Below are 27635 nucleotides of genomic sequence, written 5' to 3'. Positions count from 1 at the left end.
TTTTTGGATAATTATTCAGAAGGCAGTGAAAAATTTAACGATGGTTCAGTTTGTTGCAACAGTAGAAAGAACAAACATATTATCGTTAGAAGAACGGAAGCGTGTGCTAAGGCGTAAATGGAAAACAGGTTATGTGAGTAAGTTGAATTTGAAACATCACCACCTGTACGGTTAACAACTACACTCCTGGAAATGGAAAAAAGAACACATTGACACCGGTGTGTCAGACCCACCATACTTGCTCCGGACACTGCGAGAGGGCTGTACAAGCAATGATCACACTCACGGCACAGCGGACACACCAGGAACCGCGGTGTTGGCCGTCGAATGGCGCTAGCTGCGCAGCATTTGTGCACCGCCGCCGTCAGTGTCAGCCAGTTTGCCGTGGCATACGGAGCTCCATCGCAGTCTTTAACACTGGTAGCATGCCGCGACAGCGTGGACGTGAACCGTATGTGCACTTGACGGGCTTTGAGCGAGGGCGTATAGTGGGCATGCGGGAGGCCGGGTGGACGTACCGCCGAATTGCTCAACACGTGGGGCGTGAGGTCTCCACAGTACATCGATGTTGTCGCCAGTGGTCGGCGGAAGGTGCACGTGCCCGTCGACCTGGGACCGGACCGCAGCGACGCACGGATGCACGCCAAGACCGTAGGATCCTACGCAGTGCCGTAGGGGACCGCACCACCACTTCCCAGCTAATTAGGGACACTGTTGCTCCTGGGGTATCGGCGAGGACCATTCGCAACCGTCTCCATGAAGCTGGGCTACGGTCCCGCACACCGTTAGGCCGTCTTCCGCTCACGCCCCAACATCGTGCAGCCCGCCTCCAGTGGTGTCGCGACAGGCGTGAATGGAGGGACGAATGGAGACGTGTCGTCTTCAGCGATGAGAGTCGCTTCTGCCTTGGTGCCAATGATGGTCGTATGCGTGTTTGGCGCCGTGCACGTGAGCGCCACAATCAGGACTGCATACGACCGAGGCACACAGGGCCAACACCCGGCATCATGGTGTGGGGAGCGATCTCCTACACTGGCCGTACACCACTGGTGATCGTCGAGGGGACTCTGAATAGTGCACGGTACATCCAAACCGTCATCGAACCCATCGTTCTACCATTCCTAGACCGGCAAGGGAACTTGCTGTTCCAACAGGACAATGCACGTCCGCATGTATCCCGTGCCACCCAACGTGCTCTAGAAGGTGTAAATCAACTACCCTGGCCAGCAAGATCTCCGGATCTGTCCCCCATTGAGCATGTTTGGGACTGGATGAAGCGTCGTCTCACGCGGTCTGCACGTCCAGCACGAACGCTGGTCCAACTGAGGCGCCAGGTGGAAATGGCATGGCAAGCCGTTCCACAGGACTACATCCAGCATCTCTACGATCGTCTCCATGGGAGAATAGCAGCCTGCATTGCTGCGAAAGGTGGATATACACTGTACTAGTGCCGACATTGTGCATGCTCTGTTGCCTGTGTCTATGTGCCTGTGGTTCTGTCAGTGTGATCATGTGATGTATCTGACCCCAGGAATGTGTCAATAAAGTTTCCCCTTCCTGGGGCAATGAATTCACGGTGTTCTTATTTCAATTTCCAGGAGTGTACAAGAATCTGAGGCAAGTTTGCAATAGATGGAAAGGTGCTCTAGGTGAGGAAGCAACGTAGCAGAAGGAAGATATGTTCAACAAACGATGAAAGTGTTGATGTGATTCAGGCGTACGTACAATCTCCTAAGCAGTCTGTGAGCCAATGCTATCATGTAACTGGGCTCAGCAAAACCAGTGTCACAGAGTGTTGCGAAGATGGAATCCTTACATTTCGACCCCTCTCCACGTTCTGAACGAGGATGATCCCGATAGGCATATCGAGTTCTGTGAGTGGTTTATGAAAATGCGTGAAGAATATGAAAATTTCCAAAATCTGATTCTTTGGTCGGGTGAAGCGACATTTATACTTGACGGAAATTTTAACCCCCGAAATCGCGCGTACTGGGCTAGTGAAAAGTCGTATTCCACTGAAGAAAGGTACCACTCTGGAATGTTAATGGGCCCTACTTCTCCGAAGACACTCACAGGTGACTCTTATCTGGAAATATTTGACGTGATAATTCCACGTCTTAACGATATTTTTGACAGTGAAGAATACTACATGCAGCAGGATAAGACAAAAAGGAAATGCTGTGGATTATACAATGATCACCGGATTTAACCTCTTTAAACTTCTGTCTTTGGTGTACTGTCAAAATAACAGTGTACGCCATGAAAACACAAACACTGGACGATCTAAAACTCCCTTTTACACCGAAGCGAGTGGAAACGAACGCTCATTCACGAACAGTTCGTCAGTTTCCACTATGATTCCCTTGTGGTCTACAGGGAACGGGAGGCAACACGAGATAACGAACATAGCCTATAGACGCTGCGCTATTTTTCTTTAACGTGAATAACTGGCACATAGGATACGACAGTATATACTTGAGCCACGACGCAAAATTTTAATATTCAGTGGATTATCTTGCATGGCGGGTGCACTATCTTTGGCGAAGTGAGCAAAACGTTGGGGGAAGGAATGACTTTAGGTGTCTCACGTTGTACGTCAACATGAAATACTTGGAGGTAACGCTTTTAACACTGAATTTCAGCACCATCTTTCCTTAGCATTAACCCAAAACTCCATACACCTGTCGGTTGATGCATACCGTTTGCTTCTCATTTCAACTAAGGAAGAAATGTGAAGGCGGAAGACTAATTACGGATCTCGAACATGATCTGTAGGAAGGCTAGAATTTAGAGTCTGGTTATTACTAACTGGATACATTTACGTTAGTGATTGTTTCGCATTTCAGTAGCTGCTATACGTCGAATAGTTTCTGTCTGAAGTGAGATATTATTAATGCGCTTATAAGGAAGATGATTTCAATAGAATGTTATTAATGAAATGTGGAATATACATGGGACCTGTTAGACTACTTGATAAAATCTGTTCATTAAAGGACAGGAAGTGTGATCCCGTGTAGATCATTTTTATTGATCGTCAAAAATCTATAATATAACAGTGAGATATCAGGTATGTATTTACACATAGCAACATCGAAAGCAACAGGAATGATCAGGTATTTCGTATATTTTTAATTTTAATCAGTGTAGTAGGTAGATTAAAATTGAAGAAACTGCAAAAAGGTGGGAATTTCAGCAGATGGGACCTGGATAAAATGACAGAACCAGAGAGTTTCAGGGAGAGCATTAGGGATCGGTTGACAGAAATGGGGGAAAGAAATACAGTAGAAGAAGAATGGGTAGCTTTGAGGGATGAAATAGTGAAGGCAGCAGAGGATCAAGTAGGTAAAAATATGAGGGCTTGTAGAAATCCTTGAGTAACTGAAGATATATTGAATGTAACTGATGAAAGGAGAAAATATGAAAATGCAGCAAATGAAGCAGGCAGAAAGGAATAAAAACGTCTCAAATATTAGATCGACTGGAAATGCAAAATGGCTAAGCAGGGATGGCTAGAGGACAAATATAAGGATGTAGAGGCATATCTCACTAGGGGTAAGATAGATAGTGCCTACAGGAAAGTTAAAGAGACCTTTGGAGAAAAGAGAACCACTTGTATGGATATCAAGAGGTCCGATGGAAACCCAGTTCTAAGCAAAGAAGGGAAAGCAGAAAGCTGGGATGCAGGGTCTATACAAGGGGGATGTACTTGAGGGCAATATTATGGAAATGGAAGAGGTCGTAGATGAAAATGAAATGGGAGATATGATACTGCGTGAAAAGTTTGACAGAGCACTGAAAGACCTAAGTCGAAACAAGGCCCCAGGAATAGGCAACATTCCATTAGAACTACTGATAGCCTTGGGACAGCCAGCCCTGACAACTCTCTACCATCTGGTGAGCAAGATGTGTGAAACAGGCGAAATACCCTCATACATCAAAAATAATATAATAATTCCAATTCCAAAGAAAGCAGGTGTTGTGAGAATTACCGAAATATTAGTTTAAGAAGTCACGGCTGCAAAATACTAACGCGAATTCTTTACAGTCGAATGTAAAAACTGGTAGAAGCCGGCCTCGGGGAAGATCAGTTTGGATTCCGTAGAAATGTTGGAACGAGTGAGGCAATACTGATCCTACGACTTATCTTAGAAGATAGATTAAGGAAAGGCAAAACTACGTTTTCGGACTTAGAGAAAGCTTCTGACAACGTTGACTGGAACGCTCTGTTTCAAATTCTGAAGGTGACAGGGTTAAAATACGGGGTTCAAAAGACTTTTTGTAATTTGTACAGAAAGCAGTTATGAGTCGAGGGGCATGAAAAGGAAGCAGTGGTTGAGAAGGGAGTGGGACAGGGTTGTAGCCTATCCCTGATGTTGTTCAATATGTATATTGAGCAAGCAGTAAAGGAAGTAAAAGAAAAATTCGGAGTAGGAATTAAAATCCATGGAGAAGAAATAAAAACTTTGACGTTCGCCGATGACATTGTAACAGCAAAGGACCTGGAAGAGCACTTGAACGGAATGGACAGTGTCTTGAAAGGAGGATATAAGATGAACATCAACAAAACCAAACGAGGATAATGGAACTTATTCGAATTAAATCGGGTGATGCTGAGGGAATTAAATTAATAAATGAGACACTTAAAGTAATAGCAAAATAACTGATGATGGACGAAGTAGAGGGGATACAAAATGTAGACTGGCAATGGCAAGGAAAGCGTTTCTGAAGAAGAGAAATTTGTTAACATCGAGTATAGATTTAAGTGTCAGGAAGATGTTCCTGAAAGTATTTGTATGGAGTGTAGTCATGTATGGAAATGAAACATGGGCGATAAATAGTTTGGACATGAGGAGAATAGAAGCTTTCGAAATTTAGTGCTACAGAAAAATGCTGAAGGCTAGATGGGTAGATCATGTTACTAAGGAGGAGGTACTAAACAGAACTGGGGAGAAGAGGAGTTTGTGGAACAACATGACTACAAGAAGGGATCGGTTGGTAGAACATGTTCTGAGCCATGAAAGGATCACCAATTTAGTACTGGAGGGCAGCGAGGAGGGTAACAATTGCAGTGGGAGACCAAGAGGTGAATACACTACGGAGATTCAGAAGGATGTAGGTTGCAGTAGGTACTGGGAGATGAAGAAGCTTGCACAGGATAGAGTAGCATCGAGAGCTGCATCATACCAGTCTCTGGACTGAAGACCGCAACAACAAACAACAATAGGTACATATTGGTAGTAGTTTACTTTCAAGGAAATTTGTCATGGTTTTCCTTCCTAATAAAAAACAATATTGCAACGCTTATGATTATTAACTCTTTTCCCGCCTGATGCAAGCAATTAATAAAGTTGCCGTCTTTCTCACGTCCCCTGTAGGACCTTGAATGCTTCGGTAATTTTCTGCCAATCATACATATTTTCCTTTGACATTTACACCGTAGATCTCAGAGCACGTACGACACCTATTCTCTTCTACCAGTAATATTACATTCTCTTATGACAAATCCATCGCTGACGCACGTCACGTCAACAGCAGCAAATGCAGGCAAAATACCCCACGAGCGTTTTCTGTGGCGCTAGCGTCAAAGCGAACAGAACATGAAGTTCCTTTGACGGTTCGCTAAAATACCGATAACCAGTGGGCAACACGAGCGGATAAAAGCGGATGCGTACCGAACACGACCGAATGCTTTTTTCACCCACTCCTAGCGTTTACACCAGAGAGAATTCTCGCTCCCTGTTCAATGTTTGTGTTCGCTTCGGCGTAAAGGGAGTTTAAAAGAGCAAATAGAGCGTGCTTGCGATGCTACTTCATTACAAACCATTCAGTTGGTATGTAGGTCTGTTCTAAGCTCTTGTCGACGGTTCAATGCGGTGGTGGTAGGTCATTTAGAGCCTTTAAGTTGCACCATAATATACAGGACACAAAAACTTTTCATTTCTACTTTAATTAAGCAGCTATTCAGTTTCAGATGCCGTATACATTTCAGGACACCATATATATATACATATACATATACATATATATATATATATATATATATATATATATATATATATATATATATATATATATGGTGTCCTGATGTGTATACAGTATTTGAAACTGAATAATTATATATACAGGGTGAAAAGTATTTATACCGACAAACTCTGGGAGGTTGTAGGGGACATCAAAGCAAATATTTTTCCCTAATGTCATTTTTTCCTTCGAGGATGATTTAAACCGGTGGAGGCCGTGTTACGCTCTTCAGTTGTTAGAGGCCGTATTACGATCTTCAGTTGCTACACGGCGTATACGCTCTTCACTTGCATAGGCAACTGCTGTCCGCCAGTGTAGTAGTGCATTGTCTCTGTTTACTAATGGAGCGATATACGTGGAAGGCGTACACTGATATGCCTGACGGGATACCAATTCGATTCTACACAGAGTACGCGAAAGAACTTGCCCCCCTTCTAACAGCCGTGTACCGCAAGTCTCTACAGGAACAGAAGGTTCCAAATGATTGGAAAAGAGCACAGGTAGTCCCAGTCTTCAAGAAGGGTCGTCGAGCAGATGCGCAAAACTATAGACCTATTCTCTGACGTCGATCTGTTGTAGAATTTTAGAACATGTGTTTTGCTCGAGTATCATGTCGTTTTTGGAAACTCAGAATCTACTATGTAGGAATCAACATGGATTCCGGAAGCAGCGATCGTGTGAAACCCAACTCGCTTTATTTGTTCATGAGACCCAGAAAATATTAGATACAGGCTCCCAGGTAGATGCTATTTTTCTTGACTTCCGGAAGGCGTTCGATACAGTTCCGCACTGTCGCCTGATAAACAAAGTAAGAGCCTACGGAATATCAGACCAGCTGTGTGGCTGGATTGAAGAGTTTTTAGCAAACAGAACACAGCATGTTGTTATCAACGGAGAGACGTCTACAGACATTAAAGTAACCTCTGGCGTGCCACAGGGGAGTGTTATGGGACCACTGCTTTTCACAATATACACTCCTGGAAATTGAAATAAGAACACCGTGAATTCATTATCCCAGGAAGGGGAAACTTTATTGACACATTCCTGGGGTCAGATACATCACATGATCACACTGACAGAACCACAGGCACATAGACACAGGCAACAGAGCATGCACAATGTCGGCACTAGTACAGTGTATATCCACCTTTCGCAGCAATGCAGGCTGCTGTTCTCCCATGGAGACGATCGTAGAGATGCTGGATGTAGTCCTGTGGAATGGCTTGCCATGCCATTTCCACCTGGCGCCTCAGTTGGACCAGCGTTCGTGCTGGACGTGCAGACCGCGTGAGACGACGCTTCATCCAGTCCCAAACATGCTAAATGGGGAACAGATCCGGAGATCTTGCTGGCCAGGGTAGTTGACTTACACCTTCTAGAGCACGTTGGGTGGCACGGGATACATGCGGACGTGCATTGTCCTGTTGGAACAGCAAGTTCCCTTGCCGGTCTAGGAATGGTAGAACGATGGGTTCGATGACGGTTTGGATATACCGTGCACTATCCAGTGTCCCCTCGACGATCACCATTGGTGTACGGCCAGTGTAGGAGATCGCTCCCCACACCATGATGCCGGGTGTTGGCCCTGTGTGCCTCGGTCTTATGCAGTCCTGATTGTGGCGCTCACCTGCACGGCGACAAACACGCATACGACCATCATTGGCACCAAGGCAGAAGCGACTCTCATCGCTGAAGACGACACGTCTCCATTCGTCCCTCCATTCACGCCTGTCGCGACACCACTGGAGGCGGGCTGCACGATGTTGGGGCGTGAGCGGAAGACGGCCTAACGGTGTGCGGGACCGTAGCCCAGCTTCATGGAGACGCTTGCGAATGGTCCTCGCCGATACCCCAGGAGCAACAGTGTCCCTAATTTGCTGGGAAGTGGCGGTGCAGTCCCCTACGGCACTGCGTAGGATCCTACGGTCTTGGCGTGCATCCGTGCGTCGCTGCGGTCCGGTCCCAGGTCGACGGGAACGTGCACCTTCCGCCGACCACTGGCGACAACATCGATGTACTGTGGAGACCTCACGCCCAACGTGTTGAGCAATTCGGCGGTACGTCCACCCGGCCTCCCGCATGCCCACTATACGCCCTCGCTCAAAGTCCGTCAACTGCACATACGGTTCACGTCCACGCTGTCGCGGCATGCTACCAGTGTTAAAGACTGCGATGGAGCTCCGTATGCCACGGCAAACTGGCTGACACTGACGGCGGCGGTGCACAAATGCTGCGCAGCTAGCGCCATTCGACGGCCAACACCGCGGTTCCTGGTGTGTCCGCTGTGCCGTGCGTGTGATCATAGCTTGTACAGCCCTCTCGCAGTGTCCGGAGCAAGTATGGTGGGTCTGACACACCGGTGTCAATGTGTTCTTTTTTCCATTTCCAGGAGTGTATATAAATGACCTAGTAGATAGTGTCGGAAGTTCCATGCGGCTTTTCGCGGATGATGCTGTAGTATACAGAGAAGTTGCAGCATTAGAAAATTGTAGCGAAATGCAGGAAGATCTGCAGCGGATAGGCACTTGGTGCAGGGAGTGGCAACTGACCCTTAACATAGACAAATATAATGTATTGCGAATACATAGAAAGAAGGATCCTTTATTGTATGATTATATGATAGCGGAACAAACACTGGTAGCAGTTACTTCTGTAAAATATCTGGGAGTATGCGTGCGGAACGATTTGAAGTGGAATGATCATATAAAATTAATTGTTGGTAAGGCGGGTACCAGGTTGAGATTCATTGGGAGAGTCCTTAGAAAATGTAGTCCATCAACAAAGGAGGTGGCTTACGAAACACTCGTTCGACCTATACTTGAGTATTGCTCATCAGTGTGGGATCCGTACCAGATCGGGTTGACGGAGGAGATAGAGAAGATCCAAAGAAGAGCGGCGCGTTTCGTCACAGGGTTATTTGGTAACCGTGATAGCGTTACGGAGATGTTTAACAAACTCAAGTGGCAGACTCTGCAAGAGAGGCGCTCTGCATCGCGGTGTAGCTTGCTCGCCAGGTTTCGAGAGGGTGCGTTTCTGGATGAGGTATCGAATATATTGCTTCCCCCTACTTATACCTCCCGAGGAGATCACGAATGTAAAATTAGAGAGATTAGAGCGCGCACAGAGGCTTTCAGACAGTCGTTCTTCCCGCGAACCATACGCGACTGGAACAGGAAAGGGAGATAATGACAGTGGCACGTAAAGTGCCCTCCGCCACACACCGTTGGGTGGCTTGCGGAGTATAAATGTAGATGTAGATGTAAATGTAGATGTAGATGTAGATATGCTTGGTGCGCACTACGAAGCGCATTACAACTGACGAGCTGCACAGCGGGTTTATCAACAAAACATCCTAATCGCCTTATCCCGCATCATACGACCTTCGCTGCCGTGTACCAACGTCTGCGTGAGATCGGGTCATTTAGCAGATTACCGGGACAGGGACGCCGTCGCACGGTAAGAACGCTGCAGTTTGAGGAAGCTGTTTTGCAGCATGTGGAGCGGGATCCTTCAATCAGCACTCGTGCAATTGCGCGTAACATGGGGACGAATCACACGAACGTAAGAACAGTCCTTCGAGAGCAATTGTTACTTCCATTTCACTTACAGCGTGTCCACAACCTGGAACCAGTTGATTATTCACCCAGAGCACAGTTTTCGCAGTGGTACCTGGAACTGTGTGAAATGCATCCTACGTTTCCATCCTCTGTGTTGTTTACCGACGAAGCAACGTTCGGGCGTGATGGAGTCTTCAACATGCACAATTCGCATGTTTGGAGTGAGGATAACGCACATGCCACAGTTACTATCGCTCATCAAGTGCCGTTCTTCGTTAATGTGTGGGTCAGTGTTATTGGCGACTGTTTAATTGGGCCGTATCTGCTACCTAGGCCGTTAAAAGGCAGGCACTATTACAATTTTCTCGCCAGAGCATTGCAGAATTCCTGGAAGACGTCCCGCTCCCTACAGGACAACGCATGTGGTTCCAGCATGACGGGGCGCCGGCACATTTCAGTCGTCGTGTGCGTCGATTCCTTGACCGACGGTTCCCAGAAACGTGGATTGGCAGAGGTGGTCCTGTACCATGGCCTGCTCGATCCCCAGATATGTCCCCTCTGGACTTTTTTGTGTGGGGAGAGATGCGCAACCTTGTTTAAGCAACTCCTGTTGCATCAGAAGAAGATCTGATTGCCCGGATAATAGCAGCATCAGGAACAATTCAGGATACTCCTGGGGTTTTTGCTCGTGTCAGACAGAACATGATCCGACGGTGTAACCTTTGTTTACGTGTCAATGGAAGAATTTTTGAAAATCTACTGTCATTGAAATTGGGCTATGTTAATGTGTTGTCTCTTGGTCATAAAAAAATGGAAAAGTGTTTGTTGGTTTAATTAATTTGCCGCCAGAGAAATCTTCCTCTACCGGTTTAAATACCCCTCATAGGAAAAAATGACATTATGGAAAAATATTTGTTTTGATGTCCCCTACAACCTCCCAGAGTTTGTCGGTTGAAATACTTTTCACCCTGTATATGATGGGTTTGTGGGGCGCTCAACTGCGCGGTTTTCATCGCGCGTACACATTTCCAATCTGTACATAGTCCAGTCTTGCCACCTTCATGAATTATGATGAAATGATGGGGACGACGCAAACACCGCGTCATCTCGAGGGAGGTGAAAATTCCTGACCCCGCCGGGGATCGAACCCGGGACCCCATGTTCGAGAAGCCAGAACGTGACCGCGAGACAACTAGCTGCAGACTGTCTGCACAACAGCTACAATCACGTATCGTCGGTTCATAACACGACTACACTATTAAAGCTTCCGTGTGTTCCATGTCAATTTACTGTTAATTTACGCAACTGCAATGGAAATGTCAGTGAAAGAGTCTGCAACATGCAGTACTTGTTCTTGAGCACTGAATTCCATATTTTTTTATATTCAAAGAGTGTCATGATCCGCGGTCTACATGTGCAGAAACGCGCTCAATAGAAGGTAAAAATAAGGTGCTATATCTTAACTGCAGTGTGACGTTAGTCCAAGATGAGTGTGCCCCTCCTTTCTTGTCGATTATTTGTGACAAAATAATGAAATTCGTTTTAAGTTGTAGATTATTAAATTGTGGTAGTACAAAATAAAAACGACTTTTGCAAGTTGCATACTAAGTTGCTTTTTATTTAACTTATGCACCCAGGTATGTTTCGCCTTATTTGCAGGGCATCTTCGTGAGTTTCCTGAAATATTACAGGATTTTTTCGTTTGCACATGTAAGTTATCGTTTGTACATAGAGGTTCCAAATTTAAAACAGTTTTTGCAATAAAACGGAAAAATACTTAGAGGTCAGCATCTAATTCATTATTTATAAACCAAACAGCTTTATCTCATTTCTCAAACTAGTTGAAAGTTGACAGTTTCTATTGTGGTTATTCTTTTCATTGTTTTACAGAGTTATATTTCTGAAACGGAGACTACAAGGAAAACTGCAAATTTTCAACCAGTTTACCTCATGAAAAAAAGCTGTTTGGATTACAAATAATGAATTAGACTCTGATCTGTAAGTACCTTTTCGCTTTGTTTTAAAAATTCCGAAGAACTGTTTAAAATCTATAACCTGTATGTGCCAGCGATAACCCATAAGTGCAAACGAAAAAATCGTGTAATATTCCAGGACTCTCACTGAAGTTGTCTTGTAACTGAGCCGAAACGCGTTTGGATCCATAAGTTAAACAAAAAAAAACTTTTTTTGTACTACAGCGGTATATACACAGCTTCCGAGAAAATGCCAACCACAAACACCTGTCAGTAGAAATTTTCCTTTGTTTTTCGCCACCATCTGTTATATACAAAACTACTAGCAACTGTGCAACACTGTTCAATCATGTTCATTACTTTGTTGAACAAAACATGCTCCATTTTTTTTACTTGTGATACTCGCATCATTTTTGCACCCTGGATATTCTATTTCATATGTTAATTTTATCGGTATCTTTGGGGACACTCTCACATCATATGTCGGCGATCCATTCACTGCCCCTGTAGGTCTCACACTGAGTCGGCGTCGCTATACTCCGGTCTATTCACCTCTGCCGCACGCTGTAATCACGCGAACAACCAGCAGGTGTTGACAGTATCAAAGCAGTAAAACAAGCGAATTTGAGGTGATCTTCAGAAGAGAGCAATACTGTTCTAGAATTCCTTTGCTTTCTGGTACTTTAACAATCAAACAGATGCATCAAAGAAATGTCGAAATTTTTAAGTGAATTTTGTGACGAGAAAAGACATAAATTCCGCGTGGCGAATTGAGCAGGTCGGTGGCTAAAAACTGTGACTGCATTACGTACCGACAGACTTAATATTTGTCGAGCATTCTCAATCAAAAACAATCCGTATGTTTGTAGCTATTACTTTTTCGGGAAATGCAACACCATACACTTGCTAACGTGATTGAAATGGATTGTGAGTGACTGTGTTAAGACTAGCACGGGCTTGGCAGTGATACTTGTTCACCTAAGTTTCAGAATATATTAAATAAGGACAAAATTTCTAACCTTTCATTTCGTGTGAAAACTTTCTCCCGAAACGTAGATTAGTGACTTTAACTGCAACCTGGTTCACGTCGAAGTACAGTAGTTCGCTCGGCTTCCCTACTGATGATCTATTGAGACAATGTTCACAGGTAGTTGCAGGTTCGTCGTAAAGGGACGGAAGGAACCGCGCCGCAGCACCCTCACGAGACTGAAGAAAGTACTTCAGCACGTTTATCACCGCAAAAATGCAAACGAACTTCTACTTCTCTGTGACAACACAAGGCTTCACACAAGTATGCGCACCCAAAAGGAACTCACAAAACTTCACTGGAATGTCGTCCCTTATCCGCCCTACAGTCCGGGCCTCGCACTTTCCGACGTCCGTCTGTTTGGCCAAGTGAAGGATCCACTCTACATCTACATCTACATTTATACTCCGCAAGCCACCCAACGGTGTGTGGCGGAGGGCACTTTACGTGCCACTGTCATTATCTCCCTTTCCTGTTCCAGTCGCGTATGGTTCGCGGGAAGAACGACTGTCTGAAAGCCTCTGTGCGCGCTCTAATCTCTCTAATTTTACATTCGTGATCTCCTCGGGAGGTATAAGTAGGGGGAAGCAATATATTCGATACCTCATCCAGAAACGCACCCTCTCGAAACCTGGCGAGCAAGCTACACCGCGATGCAGAGCGCCTCTCTTGCAGAGTCTGCCACTTGAGTTTGTTAAACATCTCCGTAACGCTATCACGGTTACCAAATAACCCTGTGACGAAACGCGCCGCTCTTCTTTGGATCTGCTCTATCTCCTCCGTCAACCCGATCTGGTACGGATCCCACACTGATGAGCAATACTCAAGTATAGGTCGAACGAGTGTTTTGTAAGCCACCTCCTTTGTTGATGGACTACATTTTCTAAGGACTCTCCCAATGAATCTCAACCTGGTACCCGCCTTACCAACAATTAATTTTATATGATCATTCCACTTCAAACCGTTCCGCACGCATACTCCCAGATATTTTACAGAAGTAACTGCTACCAGTGTTTGTTCCGCTATCATATAATCATACAATAAAGGATCCTTCTTTCTATGTATTCGCAATACATTACATTTGTCTATGTTAAGGGTCAGTTGCCACTCCCTGCACCAAGTGCCTATCCGCTGCAGATCTTCCTGCATTTCGCTACAATTTTCTAATGCTGCAACTTCTCTGTATACTACAGCATCATCCGCGAAAAGCCGCATGGAACTTCCGACACTATCTACTAGGTCATTTATATATATTGTGAAAAGCAATGGTCCCATAACACTCCCCTGTGGCACGCCAGAGGTTACTTTAATGTCTGTAGACGTCTCTCCGTTGATAACAACGTGCTGTGTTCTGTTTGCTAAAAACTCTTCAATCCAGCCACACAGCTGGTCTGATATTCCGTAGGCTCTTACTTTGTTTATCAGGCGACAGTGCGGAACTGTATAGAACGCCTTCCGGAAGTCAAGAAAAATAGCATCTACCTGGGAGCCTGTATCTAATATTTTCTGGGTCTCATGAACAAATAAAGCGAGTTGGGTTTCACACGATCGCTGTTTCCGGAATCCATGTTGATTCCTACATAGTAGATTCTGAGTTTCCAAAAACGACATGATACTCGAGCAAAACACATGTTCTAAAATTCTACAACAGATCGACGTCAGAGATATAGGTCTATAGTTTTGCGCATCTGCTCGACGCCCCTTCTTGAAGACTTGGACTACCTGTGCTCTTTTCCAATCATTTGGAACCTTCCGTTCCTCTAGGGACTTGCGGTACACGGCTGTTAGAAGGGGGGCAAGTTCTTTCGCGTACTCTGTGTAGAATCGAATTGGTATCCCGTCAGGTCCAGTGGACTTTCCTCTGTTGAGTGATTCCAGTTGCTTTTCTATTCCTTGGACACTTATTTCGATGTCAGCCATTTTTTCGTTGGTGCGAGGATTTAGAGAAGGAACTGCAGTGCGGTCTTCCACTGTGAAACAGCTTTGGAAAAAGGTGTTTAGTATTTCAGCTTTACGCTTGTCATCCTCTGTTTCAATGCCATCATCATCCCGGAGTGTCTGGACATGATGTTTCGAGCCGCTTACTGATTTAACGTAAGACCAGAACTTCCTAGGATTTTCTGTCAAGTCGGTACCTAGTATTTTACTTTCGAATTCACTGAACGCTTCACGCATAGCCCTCCTTACGCTAACTTTGACATCGTTTAGCTTCTGTTTGTCTGAGAGGTTTTGGCTGCGTTTAAACTTTGAGTGAAGCTCTCTTTGCTTTCGCAGTAGTTTCCTAACTTTGTTGTTGTACCATGGTGGGTTTTTCCCGTTCCTCACAGTTTTACTCGGCACGTACCTGTCTAAAACGCATTTTACCATTGCCTTGAACTTTTTCCATAAACACTCAACATTGTCAGTGTCGGAACAGAAATTTTCGCTTTTATCTGTTAGGTAGTCTGAAATCTGCCTTCTATTACTCTTGCTAAACAGATAAACCTTCTTCCCTTTTTTTATATTCCTATTGACTTCCATATTCAGGGATTCTGCAACGGCCTTATGATCACTGATTCCCTGTTCTGCACATACAGAGTCGAAAAGTTCGGGTCTGTTTGTTATCAGTAGGTCCAAGATGTTATCTCCACGAGGCGGTTCTCTGTTTAATTGCTCGAGGTAATTTTCGGATAGTGCACTCAGTATAATGTCACTCGATGCTCTGTCCCTACCACCCGTCCTAAACATCTGAGTGTCCCAGTCTATATCTGGTAAATTGAAATCTCCACCTAAGACCATAACATGCTGAGAAAATTTATGTGAAATGTATTCCAAATTTTCTCTCAGTTGTTCTGCCACTAATGCTGCTGAGTCGGGGGGTCGGTAAAAGGAGCCAATTATTAACCTAGCTCGGTTGTTGAGTGTAACCTCCACCCATAATAATTCACAGGAAGTATCCACTTCTACTTCACTACAGGATAAACTACTACGAACAGCGACAAACACTCCACCACCGGTTGCATGCAATCTATCCTTTCTAAACACCGTCTGTGCCTTTGTAAAAATTTCGGCAGAATTTATCTCTGGCTTCAGCCAGCTTTCTGTACCTATAACGATTTCAGCTTCGGTGCTTTCTATCAGCGCTTGAAGTTCTGGTACTTTACCAACGCAGCTTCGACAGTTTACAATTACAATACCGATTGCTGCTTGGTCCCCGCATGTCCTGACTTTGCCCCGCACCCGTTGAGGCTGTTGCCCTTTCTGCACTTGCCCGAGGCCATCTAACCTAAAAAACCGCCCAGCCCACGCCACACAACCCCTGCTACCCGTGTAGCCGCTTGTTGCGTGTAGTGGACTCCTGACCTCCGCGGGAAGCAGTACGTGGGTGATAGGGAGGTTACTGATGCAACAAGATGTTGACGTTGACCAATAGAGTGGTACTACGCGGGTATACAGACCCTTACAGTAATCGGATGTAAAGCCGTCTCTTTGAACGGGGATTATGTTGAAAAATGCGGTTTTGTAACCAAAAGAGTTGGAATAACATGGTGTTTTGGAATTCTGAATAAAATCAACCTGCTATCAGAGAAGCAAGAATGTTTTGCATTACTTCTTGAACGCCCCTGGTACATACAAGGAATTTAAATTATATCTACGTAAAGGGGAGTAGGACGTCAAAATTTTAAAAAAAATCAATTTTTCAAAAGTGCGCCTATTTTATAGCGCAAATCTTTCTGAATAGTTTGATGTATAAAACATATATTTAGAGATTATAAGGCACGTTCTTTGGTCTTCAGTGTAGCAAGATGCAGCGCTACTCCCCTTTTCACAACATTCTTGTGTCATATGTAAGTAAAGTGTGGTGTCACCGCCAGACACCACAACACTTGCTAGGTGGTAGCCTTTAAATCGGCCGCGGTCCTCTAGTATACGTCGGACCCGCGTGTCGCCACTGTCAGTGATTGCAGACCGAGCGCCGCCACACGGCAGGTCTAGAGAGACTTCCTAGCACCCGCCCCAGTTGTACAGCCGACTTAGCGAGCAATGGTTCACTGACAAATTACGCTCTCATTTGCCGAGACGATAGTTAGCAAAGCCTTCAGCTACATCAATTGCTACGACCTAGCAAGGCGCCATTTATCCTTTGCTATGTATCTTGTGAAGCATGTACCATCAGACCGATGTACACCAATTATGGATTAAAGTTAAGTATTACATGAACTACGTACTTTATTTGCTACTATACATTCCCTTAACTGTTCCAGACCTCACGCCAGTCTGCGTGAGCTTTAACGCGTGCATTTCGGCTTCCACCAAACTCCGTGAATTGGCTCCTGCCAATTCACAACAAAAAAGAATACCATCACAGGAATTCTCTACCAACTGATGTCATGGAAGCCTACAAACCCATATTCAAGGACCTTGCAAATGAAAACTTATTGAAGAAATATCTTCATGCGGGTACCCCAAACCCAAATGAAAGTTTTAACCAATGTGTATGGGAAAGATTGCCAAAAACCATTTTTTTGGGAAGAAATACACTTGCAATTGCTGTTTATGATACAGTTTCATGTTTTAATGATGGTGTGCAAAGCAGGAAATATGTTTTAGGGAAAAATGGGAATTAAGCCTGGACTGAACTGCATCAAAGCTTTGTATGCGATAGGCAGAGAGCGTGTAGTGAAAGCAGGTAAGTCATTTGTGGAGGTGATGAAATCAACAAGAGTGCATCATAAGAATGTGAAAAGGAAGAAAACTGATAAAGAAAATGAAAAAGAACCTGCTTATGGTGCTAAACAGTTCTAAAAAAATGCCAATACAAGCAGAAACTTTAACGGCAATTTTCCGCAAAACACAAATTTTTCTTTTAGGTACATGTAACATCCAAAATAAATATCCTAATACTTTCAAACTTAGTCTGCTTATTAAACACAAACTCCTTAATGCAAAACTCTAGAAATTTGCCAAATCTATTCAAAACCATGGTAAAAATTGAGATAATTAACTACAAAATTTGAGTTTTTTCTAAACATGAAGTGTAAAATTGTACAGTTCATTCATTTTTTTATAAATTAAATAAATTCTAGAGTTTCATACACCTATAAGCATGGTTTGATGGTGTGCGAAACTCATCAAAGAATCTCTCTAACTTGTGAAGAAAAGTGTACCTATACCAACAAATGGAGCCAACAGTAAGTGAAAAAACGATGAAATTACACATGTAAAAAAAATTATTTTGTTATGTTTCCGAACTTCCATTGCAAACAGTGTGAATCCTAAATCCTTCCTGGTCATGCTAGCAAAGTTATAAGAATTTATTTGTAAAAGTATAGACAGTAGAAATTAAAATGTCCTGTGGTGCCTCTCCTGCCCCAAGTCGGCCAGTTTGACGTCCTACTCCCCTTAATGAAAATATATGGTGAAATCTGAGGTCTCTGAGGAGATAGTCGCGTCACGTGTTTCGATATCAGCCTGAGAGGCGTATCGCAATTTCGATACGTCGATACCTGAAAACCTTGTGCCACCTCCACCCTCGGAGCACTTAGCCGCCGCGTGCGTGTCGCAGGTGAGCGTGCAGGCGGGCAGCGCGTCGGTGCGGGGGCGGCTGTCGCTGTCTGCTGTGCGGCCAGAGGACGGCGGCGTGTACGAGTGCGTGGCCAGCAGCGCGGCCGGCGCCGCCTCCCACGCCGCCCCCCTGCACGTCGTGGGCCCGCCCCACGTCCGGCCCATGCCAGACCAGAGGGTTGTCGCCCACACCGACGCCGCCTTCCACTGCCGCGTCACCGGCTACCCCGTCAGCCAGATACGCTGGGAGAAGGAGGGTTCGTACGTCTCTCTGCACAAATCTCACAGGTTACGCCGTACAGGACGATTCTGTTTTGCATCAGCGATGTGACTGGTTTGGAGTGACCCTCTACAACTTCGTCTTCTATTCTTATCTCTTCATATCAAAGAAGCACAACCAAAGTCCTCGATCATTTGCTATTTTCATTGCACCTACTGTACACTGTCTGATCAAAAGTATATGGACAGCCTCTTGCAAGGCGGAACTGACAACTAGATTTCACTAGAGATGGACCCACCAGCGTAGAAGGCGGCGGAGAGATTCGTGTTCTCAGCAGAGAGGGGGGCGAAACTCATACAGAAAATTCCGGACCTTTGTTCTCTGCCAGGCCACTTGGAGCGCTGCAAGTTTGTCAGACCCTCCATCTCGCTTTCCTATTAGCTGACTTCAATCTCTCGTGCTTGTTTTGACTTCATCACATTGTGCTTCTGATTACGGCTTCTCATGTGTATTGCACTCTTTGAATTGCATTGCAAATATGTTTCTCGTATTCTGACGGCGTTGTGCTCGTATTCGAAGATTTGGTGGGGCAAATGATTCCATATTTGTTATTGTTCCGTATCAAACAGAATCTGCTTTCGTTGCATGGTGTTCTATGGACTTACGTGTATTTGTTATTGCTTAATAATCTATGTGTAGCACCCATTTTCCGTACTTTCTCGCATTTCATGGAGAAGTCCACGTTATCAATTTTTGACAGTGTTGGTATTCAACTTTATTACATCTTGTGACGGAATGTGTATGTAATTCTGCTTTGTATGTTGTTGCATCTTGCCTTGAATGCCATGCGTTCCACTCAGTGGCTTGCAGAGCATAGATGTAGACGTAGGAGAGTAGGCGTGTGCTTTGAAGTCTTGACGACTAGAGGATTCTTCCTTGCAAGTGCTAAAAATGCGACAGTAGTTACACAAGTGTCTTCACACATTATTAACGGATACTACAAACATTACATTTTACCGGGAGACAATGAAAATTTTGGTTGTCTCCAGTAAAAGCTAGATTACGAAGAACGGATGGGAACAAAATTAATCTAGGACACAAGCAATTACTTACAATGCATTTAAATGGAGCAGTTCTCACACGGATTCGTAAGCAGTAACAAATAGACATGAGTCCACAGAATACCACGTGACAAAACTGCCCTCTGTTTCATATGAAACAAAAACAACTATGGTATCATTTACCCCACTCAGTGTTAGGTATGAGAGCAAAAATTAAGTATAATACAAACAAAATATTTACAGTGCAATTCACACAAGAAGGTTGTAATCAGGGACATAATTTCCAGTTGATAACAACCGCACAGTCAAAATTATAATATTGGATTTTACAAACAAATACACTTTACCAACAGTTACCAGACCCACCCTATGGTACAAATGAAAAATATTGTCACCTACTGCTTGTATTTCGCCAAGCCATATTTTCCTGAATTCGAAGTTAATGGGCAGGCCGCTCGGAGCGCTACTGCCGGTCTCCGTATCGTAACGTGGTCGTTGCACTTCTGATACTTCGGTGTTCTGAGGAAAAACAGTAACAACAGAACTGGTACGTCAGGGAGGCTCAGGGCGTTCGAACGTGGACTAATCATTGTATGTCACCCGAGTAAAATGTCCGTCATGGACTTGGACAAAATGGCTCTGAGCACTATGGCACTCAACTTCTGAGGTCACCAGTCCCCTAAAACTTAGAACTACTTAAACCTAACTAACCTAAGGACTTATTGATTGGCGACTCCATGTTGTCTTGTGCACTACGACCAGATAACAGGTATACTTGAAAAAAGAGACAGCATTGGTCGTATATTTTCTACTATCGCAAAATCGATTTTCTGTCACTGAGTGACCATCTTCAGTGCTATATTTTATAACTTAAATTAGGATGCACTGTTGTCACTAAGCTTACGGCAATCACATAGAAGTAAGCTTAGTGACAACAGTGCATCCTAATTTAAGTTATAAAATATAGCACTGAAGATGGTCACTCAGTGACAGAAAATCGATTTTGCGATAGTAGAAAATATACGACCAATGCTGTCTCTTTTTTCAAGTAACCTAAGGACATCACACACATCCATGCCCGAGACAGGATTCGAATCTGCGACCGCAGCAGTCGCGCGGTTCCAGACTGAAGCGCCTAGAACCGCTCGGCCACACCGGCCGGCAAACACTTAGACAGCTGGTGATTTCATTGCGAAATGGAAACGCGAAGAAAATGACCGCGGCTGCACCAAGACCACGGACTGTCGACCATCACGGAGAATATTGAAGGAGACTTATGCCACTGCTGAATAAGTCGGTAAAATAACTGGTCATATGCAGTTAAAAATTCTTATTTACTAACGTGTTTCTGGCCCCGTCCGTCATCAGAAGATTTACATCTACATGCCTACTCGGCAAATCACACTTAAGTGTCTGGCCGAGAATTCACTGACCCACCTTTACAATAATCCTCTGCTGATCCACTCTCGAATAGCGTCCGGAAAAGACGAAGACCTATATCTTTCCGTAAGAGCTCTGATCTCTCTCATTTTATTATGATGATCATTCCCCACTTTGTTGGTTGGCGTCAACAAAAGAAAGGTCTTCACACGAAGTATAGAGTCACTTGTGTTGGCCATTGGTACTGATGCTAACAGCTGACACATCTGGCAACGTATTTTGTACGAAGACTTCTCTTACTGAAGTTCTGACACATCAAAAAGTAAGAGTTTCTGAACAGAAAGTTATTAGTTATTCTAGCGACCTGTTCAGCAGTGGCATAAGTCTGCTCAGGTTTACAGTATCACTGCCGGCCTCCAGTGCGACTCTACGTCGCACCTTCAGTTACGGAGGGTGGTTGCAAAAGGTAGCATGAAATCAGCAAAAGGAAGTACTCGCGAGTTCAAAGTGCTGCCCGCAAACCAGACTGCACAGTGACTGAGCATAGGATGTTAAAAAGAACGGGGTACAAACGCCCAGCATCTCCTCTCACTCTATTCCCTGTGGTAATCAGACGGGAAGTTTTGGGTTTCGCGAATGCCTGAAGAACTTTACCTGACATCACCTGTCAACAGCGAAGTAAGGAGGAGGTGGTGTTACGGTGTGGAGTGTTAGTGTTTGGTCCGCTTACTGCGCTTAAGAAAACACTAAATGCGGAATGATGTGAACAGATTTTACAGTCTTGGGCACACACAGTACATCTACATCTACATCCATACTCCGCAAGCCACCTGACGGTGTGTGGCGGAGGGTACCTTGAGTACCTCTATCGGTTCTCCCTTCTATTCCAGTCTCGTATTGTTCGTGGAAAGAAGGATTGTCGTTTTGCTTCTGTGTGGGCTCTAATCTCTCTGATTTTATCCTCATGGTCTCTTCGCGAGATATACGTAGGAGGGAGCAATATACTGCTTGACTCTTTGGTGAATGTATGTTCTCGAAACTTTAACAAAAGCCCGTACCGAACTACTGAGCGTCTCTTCTGCAGAGTCTTCCACTGCAGTTTATCATCTCCGTAACGCTTTCGCGATTACTAAATGATCCTGTAACGCAGCGCGCTGCTCTCCGTTGGATCTTCTCTATCTCTTCTATCAACCCTATCTGAGACGGATCCCACACTGGTGAGCAGTATTCAAGCAGTGGGCGAACAAGCGTACTGTAACCTACTTCCTTTGTTTTCGGATTGCATTTCCTGCATTCTTCCAATGAATCTCAGTCTGGCATCTGCTTTACCAACGATCAACGTTATATGATCATTCCATGTTAAATCACTCCTAATACGTAATCCCAGATAATTTATGGAATTAACTGCTTCCAATTGCTGACCTGTTATTTTGTAGCTAAATGATAAGGGATCTATCCTTCTATGTATTCGCAGTACATTACATTTGTCTACATTGAGATTCAATTGCCATTCCCTGCACTATGCTTCAATTCGCTGCAGATCCTCCTGCATTTCAGTACAATTTTACATTGTTACAACCTCTCGATACACCACAGCATCATCTGCAAAAAGCCTCAGTGAATTTCCGATGTCATCCACCAGGTCATTAATGTATATTGTGAATAGCAACGGTCCTATGACACTCCCCTGCGGCACACCCGAAATATCTCTCACTTCGGGAGACTTCTCTCCATTGAGAACGACATGCTGCGTTCTGTTATCTAAGAACTCTTCAATCCAATCACACAATTGGTCTGATAGTCCATATGCTCTTACTTTGTTCATTAAACTACTGTGAGGAACTGTATCGAACGCCTTGCGAAAGTCAAGAAACACGGCATCTACCTGTGAACCTGTGTCTATGGCCCTCTGAGTCTCGTGGACGAATAGCGCGAGCTGGGTTTCACAGGACCGTCTTTTTCGAAACCCATGCTGATTCCTACAGAGTAGATTTCTAGTCTCCAGAAAAGCCATTATGCTCGAACATAATACGTGTTCCAAAGTTCTACAACTGATCGACGTTACAGGAAACGTTTGGAGACTATGACTTATTGTGTCAGCATGACAATGTATCCGGTCATAAATCGGCATATGCGAGGCAGAAAAGAAGTTAAGAGGACAGTAACACGCCTGAAATAGAATGGCCTGCCCAGTATCCCGACCTGCACACAATGTAGCACCTTTGGGATGAGCTGACCCCATCGTCCAACACTATTACCTTCACTGAGCGAGATTGGGCTGTCATTTCTCCATATGCACTCAGACACCCCACTGAAAGTGTACCCAGAAGAGTTCAAGTCGTTATAATGGCGAAGGGCTGGTACGACCCGTATTAATATTCAGTAATAGGTGTCCGCACACTTTTGATCAGATAGTGTACGAGTCCCAAATTTGATGTCAAATTTATCGCTAGTCTCATTCCCGTTACTTCCTTTTTGTTAACTATCAGTCCATGTAACTCTTCCATATCTTCACTGAGGATAACAGAGTCGACAGCAAACCTTGTCATCATGTCACTACTAATTACTTTCGTCTTGCTTCGTTCTTTCTCAACCCATATTCGGTGTTCAATAGTCTGTTCATTTCATTCAGCAGGTCCTATAAGTTTACTCACCTTTAATGAGAAGGCAAATTCCCCATGGCACCTCCCTCAGATTTAGTGGTAATATGGCCTCGAGGATAGCCCGTCAAAAACTGAACACAGATCAAGTACGAACACAGGAAGGAGGTATGCTGGATTGTGAAAAGAGAAGCAAAATAGAAACAGTGAACGGCCCAAAATAAGATGTGCAACGTGGAGCGAACTGAAAGAACCACGGTCACGTTGTTGTGTGGTCATGGTGTTGAAGTGCGAAGAGCGAGATCTACGCTCGTATCTCCCACGTACCCCATCGTCTTCTATATCCCCTCACAAAATTATGAACTGTTCTTCTGGTCACTGACGTGTCTGTTGCCCTTTTGTGGTCGTGGCAGTTGTCATACTATACATTGGTAATAGAATATAAGTAATGTGATAAGAAAATACCATCGTCGCGATTAAATCTGATGAATACTGCATCGACCTCTCACGGAAACAAAAACAACAAATAAACGAAAGTGGCCTTTGTTACAACAAAGGAATTCAAGATTCAGAACTTCCAAAACGGAACGCAGGAGTCATAAGATATAGTACTTGAGAAAACCATGCCGCACAGGGTAGCCGCGCGGTTTGATGCGCCTTGCCACTGTTTGCGAGGCTCCCCCCTTCTGAGGTTCGACTCCTCCCTCGGGCATGTGTGTGAGTGTTGTCCTTAGCGTCAGTTTGCTACCTTAGGAACTTACCATCACCTTACACCACGCTATTGCAAACGGACTTTCCACCTCGACACAGACACAAAATAAACACAGCGAACAGGCACGTCAATGACCGGACGGACAGTTTACAATTTTGAGAGAAAAAAAGGAGCACGAGGGAGATTCGAACATCGATCTCCCTCTTCGCAGTCCAGCACCGTGAAGACATAACCACTATGCAGTGTCTCGGCAGCTTCCCTCGAAGTTGCATATCTTAAGCGTGAACCCTTCACTTTTTCTGTTTCGTCTCTTTTTGCACACTTCAGGACACGTTCTTTCTCTTTTCGTGCATGATCTGTGTTCAGTTTTTGACAGACTCTTCACTGGACCATTTTACCACTAAATCTGAGGTGGGTGCGATGGGAGTTACCCTTGTGAGAATAACAATGTCACCAGCAAATGCAGTCATTGATATCATTTCACCTTTTATTTTAATCAGAGACCTGGACATTTCTTTCATTTCGGTCATTGTTTCTTCGATGTACACGGTGAACATCAGTGGAGGAAGACTGTACACTTGTCGAACAACATATCTTCTCCGAGCACTTCTCTCTTAGTCTTTCATCTTTATTGTTCCCTCTTGGTTCTTCTACGTATTACATATTACACGTCCTTCGCTACACTTATATTCCTGGAACTTTCTGACATATTTGTTTATTTTACGTTGTCGAATGGTTTTTGGGGGTCGACAAATCCTACGAAATTGTGATTTTTCGTACGTCTTTTCTCCGTTATCAGTCATAAAGTCAGAACTGAATCCTAGGTGCCTCTACCTTTCCTAAAATTGATCGATACTTAACAGAACCTCATTTTCTTTCCCACTCTCTTTTATTTTTACCACATGTAAGTTTTCGAACATTATTCAAAGTAGCAAAATGTCAAGTACCAAAATTTCTACGCAAAAATCATTCAATAAGAAATTAGTGTTGATAGAAAACAAAGCAGTAGCTGTGGTAAATGAAATCTTTGGTATTACAGACAGTACCAGTTTCCTCATAGTAAATTGCATCTGTAGAGAAAAGGGAGAAACATAAGTAAACTAACTGCAATTATTATATTTAGATTACAACTATCTTCTGATTCTGAACAACAGAATCCACAAGCTCATTACACCAATTATTCTTTTCAGGAACCACGCTACCGGACAACGACAGACAGCAAGTGTTCCAGAATGGGACACTCATAATACAGAACATGCAGAAACATTCCGATGAGGGAGGTTACGTGTGCGTAGCGACGAACCCCGATGGACTCACTTCAAGAAGCAAGCTGAATATTCAGGTCCTGGGTAAGAGAGTTTGAATAATGGGAACGGCATTCGTTCACCAACTAGCCTGCACTGTATAAACACTGACGTAAATGTGTTGCACATTAAGTACCAGTCCGATTTTTGTCACTTTCTTGACAGACTTGCATCACATCACGTGTATCAAATGATTAAACATTCGGCCGATTTAGACATGTATCCATTATCAACATCAGTTCGAGCAATCCTCACTTATATAAATACACTCTTGTATCCGTTGTAGGATGGACATGCTATGTCACTTCAGGAAGATTGTGGGCTGGAGACTGACATGAAACTGCACGTCTTCGTATCGCATTCCGGACATCTGAGACGTTTGCGGTATGAGATGCAGTGTGGGGTTTTGCACTCTGTTGACATAACATGTGAAACGTCCCCTTAGAACAATTTATACAAGACTGTGCTTAACCTCATCTCTCTCCCCACATCCACCACTGCTGGCGGCTCACCTCCAACTGCGCAACGCTACGCGCTGTTCACATCCAGCTATAGCAGTTCATGACAACAATGGCAGACAACAATGCAAACTAGCCACAGACTGCACACAGCACAGCCAGTGATTTTCATACAGAGTGCTACGTAACGTTGCCAATAAGAAAATATAAACAGCCTACTTACACATGCCGCTTAGTACCCCGCCCATCAAGTTTATGACGATACATTCTGCCATGCTTGCCGCACACTAGTGAGCACTCATCCTCGGGTTAATCATGGCCAAACCAGTCCTGTTGTCATATCCAATAGCTCGACACACAGTGATCCTAACTGGTGCAGAGGTATGGGTCTCGGCAATCGCTGCTACCTGTGACCTTTCACCAGGTCGTCTGAGGACACTTTGTCGTCGATCTGAGACCACAAACAGAAACGAGACTCTTAGCTGAACACCACACAATGTCAGTCCATGTTCCGGTTGATTCTGATTCCACACCGTACAAGTTTGTATACTGTTTGTGGTAGAGTGTCAGTGGTAGTTGACACCCAGATTCCTGGCCCAGTCAACAAGGACCAAAAATGCTCGAATAGGAGAAAATGTGTTGTCTCGAGGAGTGAGCTAGGAAGAATCAGCGCTCAAAGAAGAGGGATACCCTTCAAGTTCTCCGAGGCTACAGGTACTGCGATGAGGAATAGCACAGCGGGCGATTCAGTTGAAGAGGATGGTTATCTCTAAGAAGGCCAGTCACAGAAGTTGGAAAGTAAAGCATAGGTACAAAAAAAGGTAACTGCAAAGAAACAATGAGTAACAGGAAAAATACTTCGGTTGATCGATGAAAGAAAAAAGTACAAAAATGTTCAGAGAAATTCATGAATACAGAAATACAAGTTATTTAGGAATGAGATATAGAGAAAATGCACGGAAGTTAAAACGATATGGCTGCATGAAATATGTGAACAAATCAAAAAAGAAGTGATTTTCGGACGGACTGACACAGAATACAGAAAAGTGAAAACAGCCTCTGGTGAGCTGTAATATTCAGAGTGCAATGGGAATTCCACTGTTAAATGTACAGGAGAGAACAGACAGGCTCAAAAATGGCTCTGAGCACTATGGGACTTAACATCTATGGTCATCAGTCCCCTAGAACTTAGAACTACTTAAACCTAACTAACCTAAGGACAGCACACAACACCCAGCCATCACGAGGCAGAGAAAATCCCTGACCCCGCCGGGAATCGAACCCGGGAACCCGGGCAACAGACAGGTAGAATGAGTACATTGAAGGCCTCTGTGTGGGTGAAGACTTTGTCTGATGAAGTTATAGAAGAAGAAACAGGAGTCGTTATAAAATATATAGAAGATCCGTATTAGAACCAGAATTTAAGAGAGCTTTTGAATACTTAAAATAAAATACGGCAGTAGGAATAGTTAACTTTTCATCAGAATTTTTAAAATCTCTGGGAAAAGTGGCAACAAAACGACTATTCACGTTAGTATATAGAAAGTATGAGTCTGGCGACATACCATCTGACATCCGAAAAAAACATCGCCCACACAGTCCCGAAGATTGCAAGAGCCGACAAGTGCAATGACTATCGTACAATCAGCTTAACAGCTCGTGTGTCCGAGTTGATGACAAGTACGATATATAGAAGAATGGAAGAGAAAATTGAGGATAGTGATTAAAATTCTTCTGGGTATTATGCCGCGTCATTGCTAAAAACTAACGGCAGTAAT

The 27635-nt window shown here is 44.2% G+C and overlaps 1 protein-coding gene across 1 annotated transcript in view; it reads left to right on the top strand.

Annotated features, from left to right (window-relative positions):
• Positions 1–27635, top strand: part of LOC126151719 (Down syndrome cell adhesion molecule-like protein Dscam2) — a 179371-nt gene that overhangs the window by 132412 nt on the left and 19324 nt on the right. The window contains exons 11-12 of the mRNA XM_049915963.1: positions 18190–18379; positions 25286–25444. Of these exons, the coding sequence (XP_049771920.1) occupies positions 18190–18379; positions 25286–25444 (349 nt within the window). The remainder of the gene's footprint in view (positions 1–18189; positions 18380–25285; positions 25445–27635) is intronic.

The sequence above is a fragment of the Schistocerca cancellata genome, chromosome 2, assembly GCF_023864275.1.
Source record: "Schistocerca cancellata isolate TAMUIC-IGC-003103 chromosome 2, iqSchCanc2.1, whole genome shotgun sequence".
Classification (NCBI taxonomy): Eukaryota; Metazoa; Arthropoda; class Insecta; order Orthoptera; family Acrididae; genus Schistocerca; species Schistocerca cancellata.
This window is presented reverse-complemented; position numbering and strand designations above follow the sequence as displayed.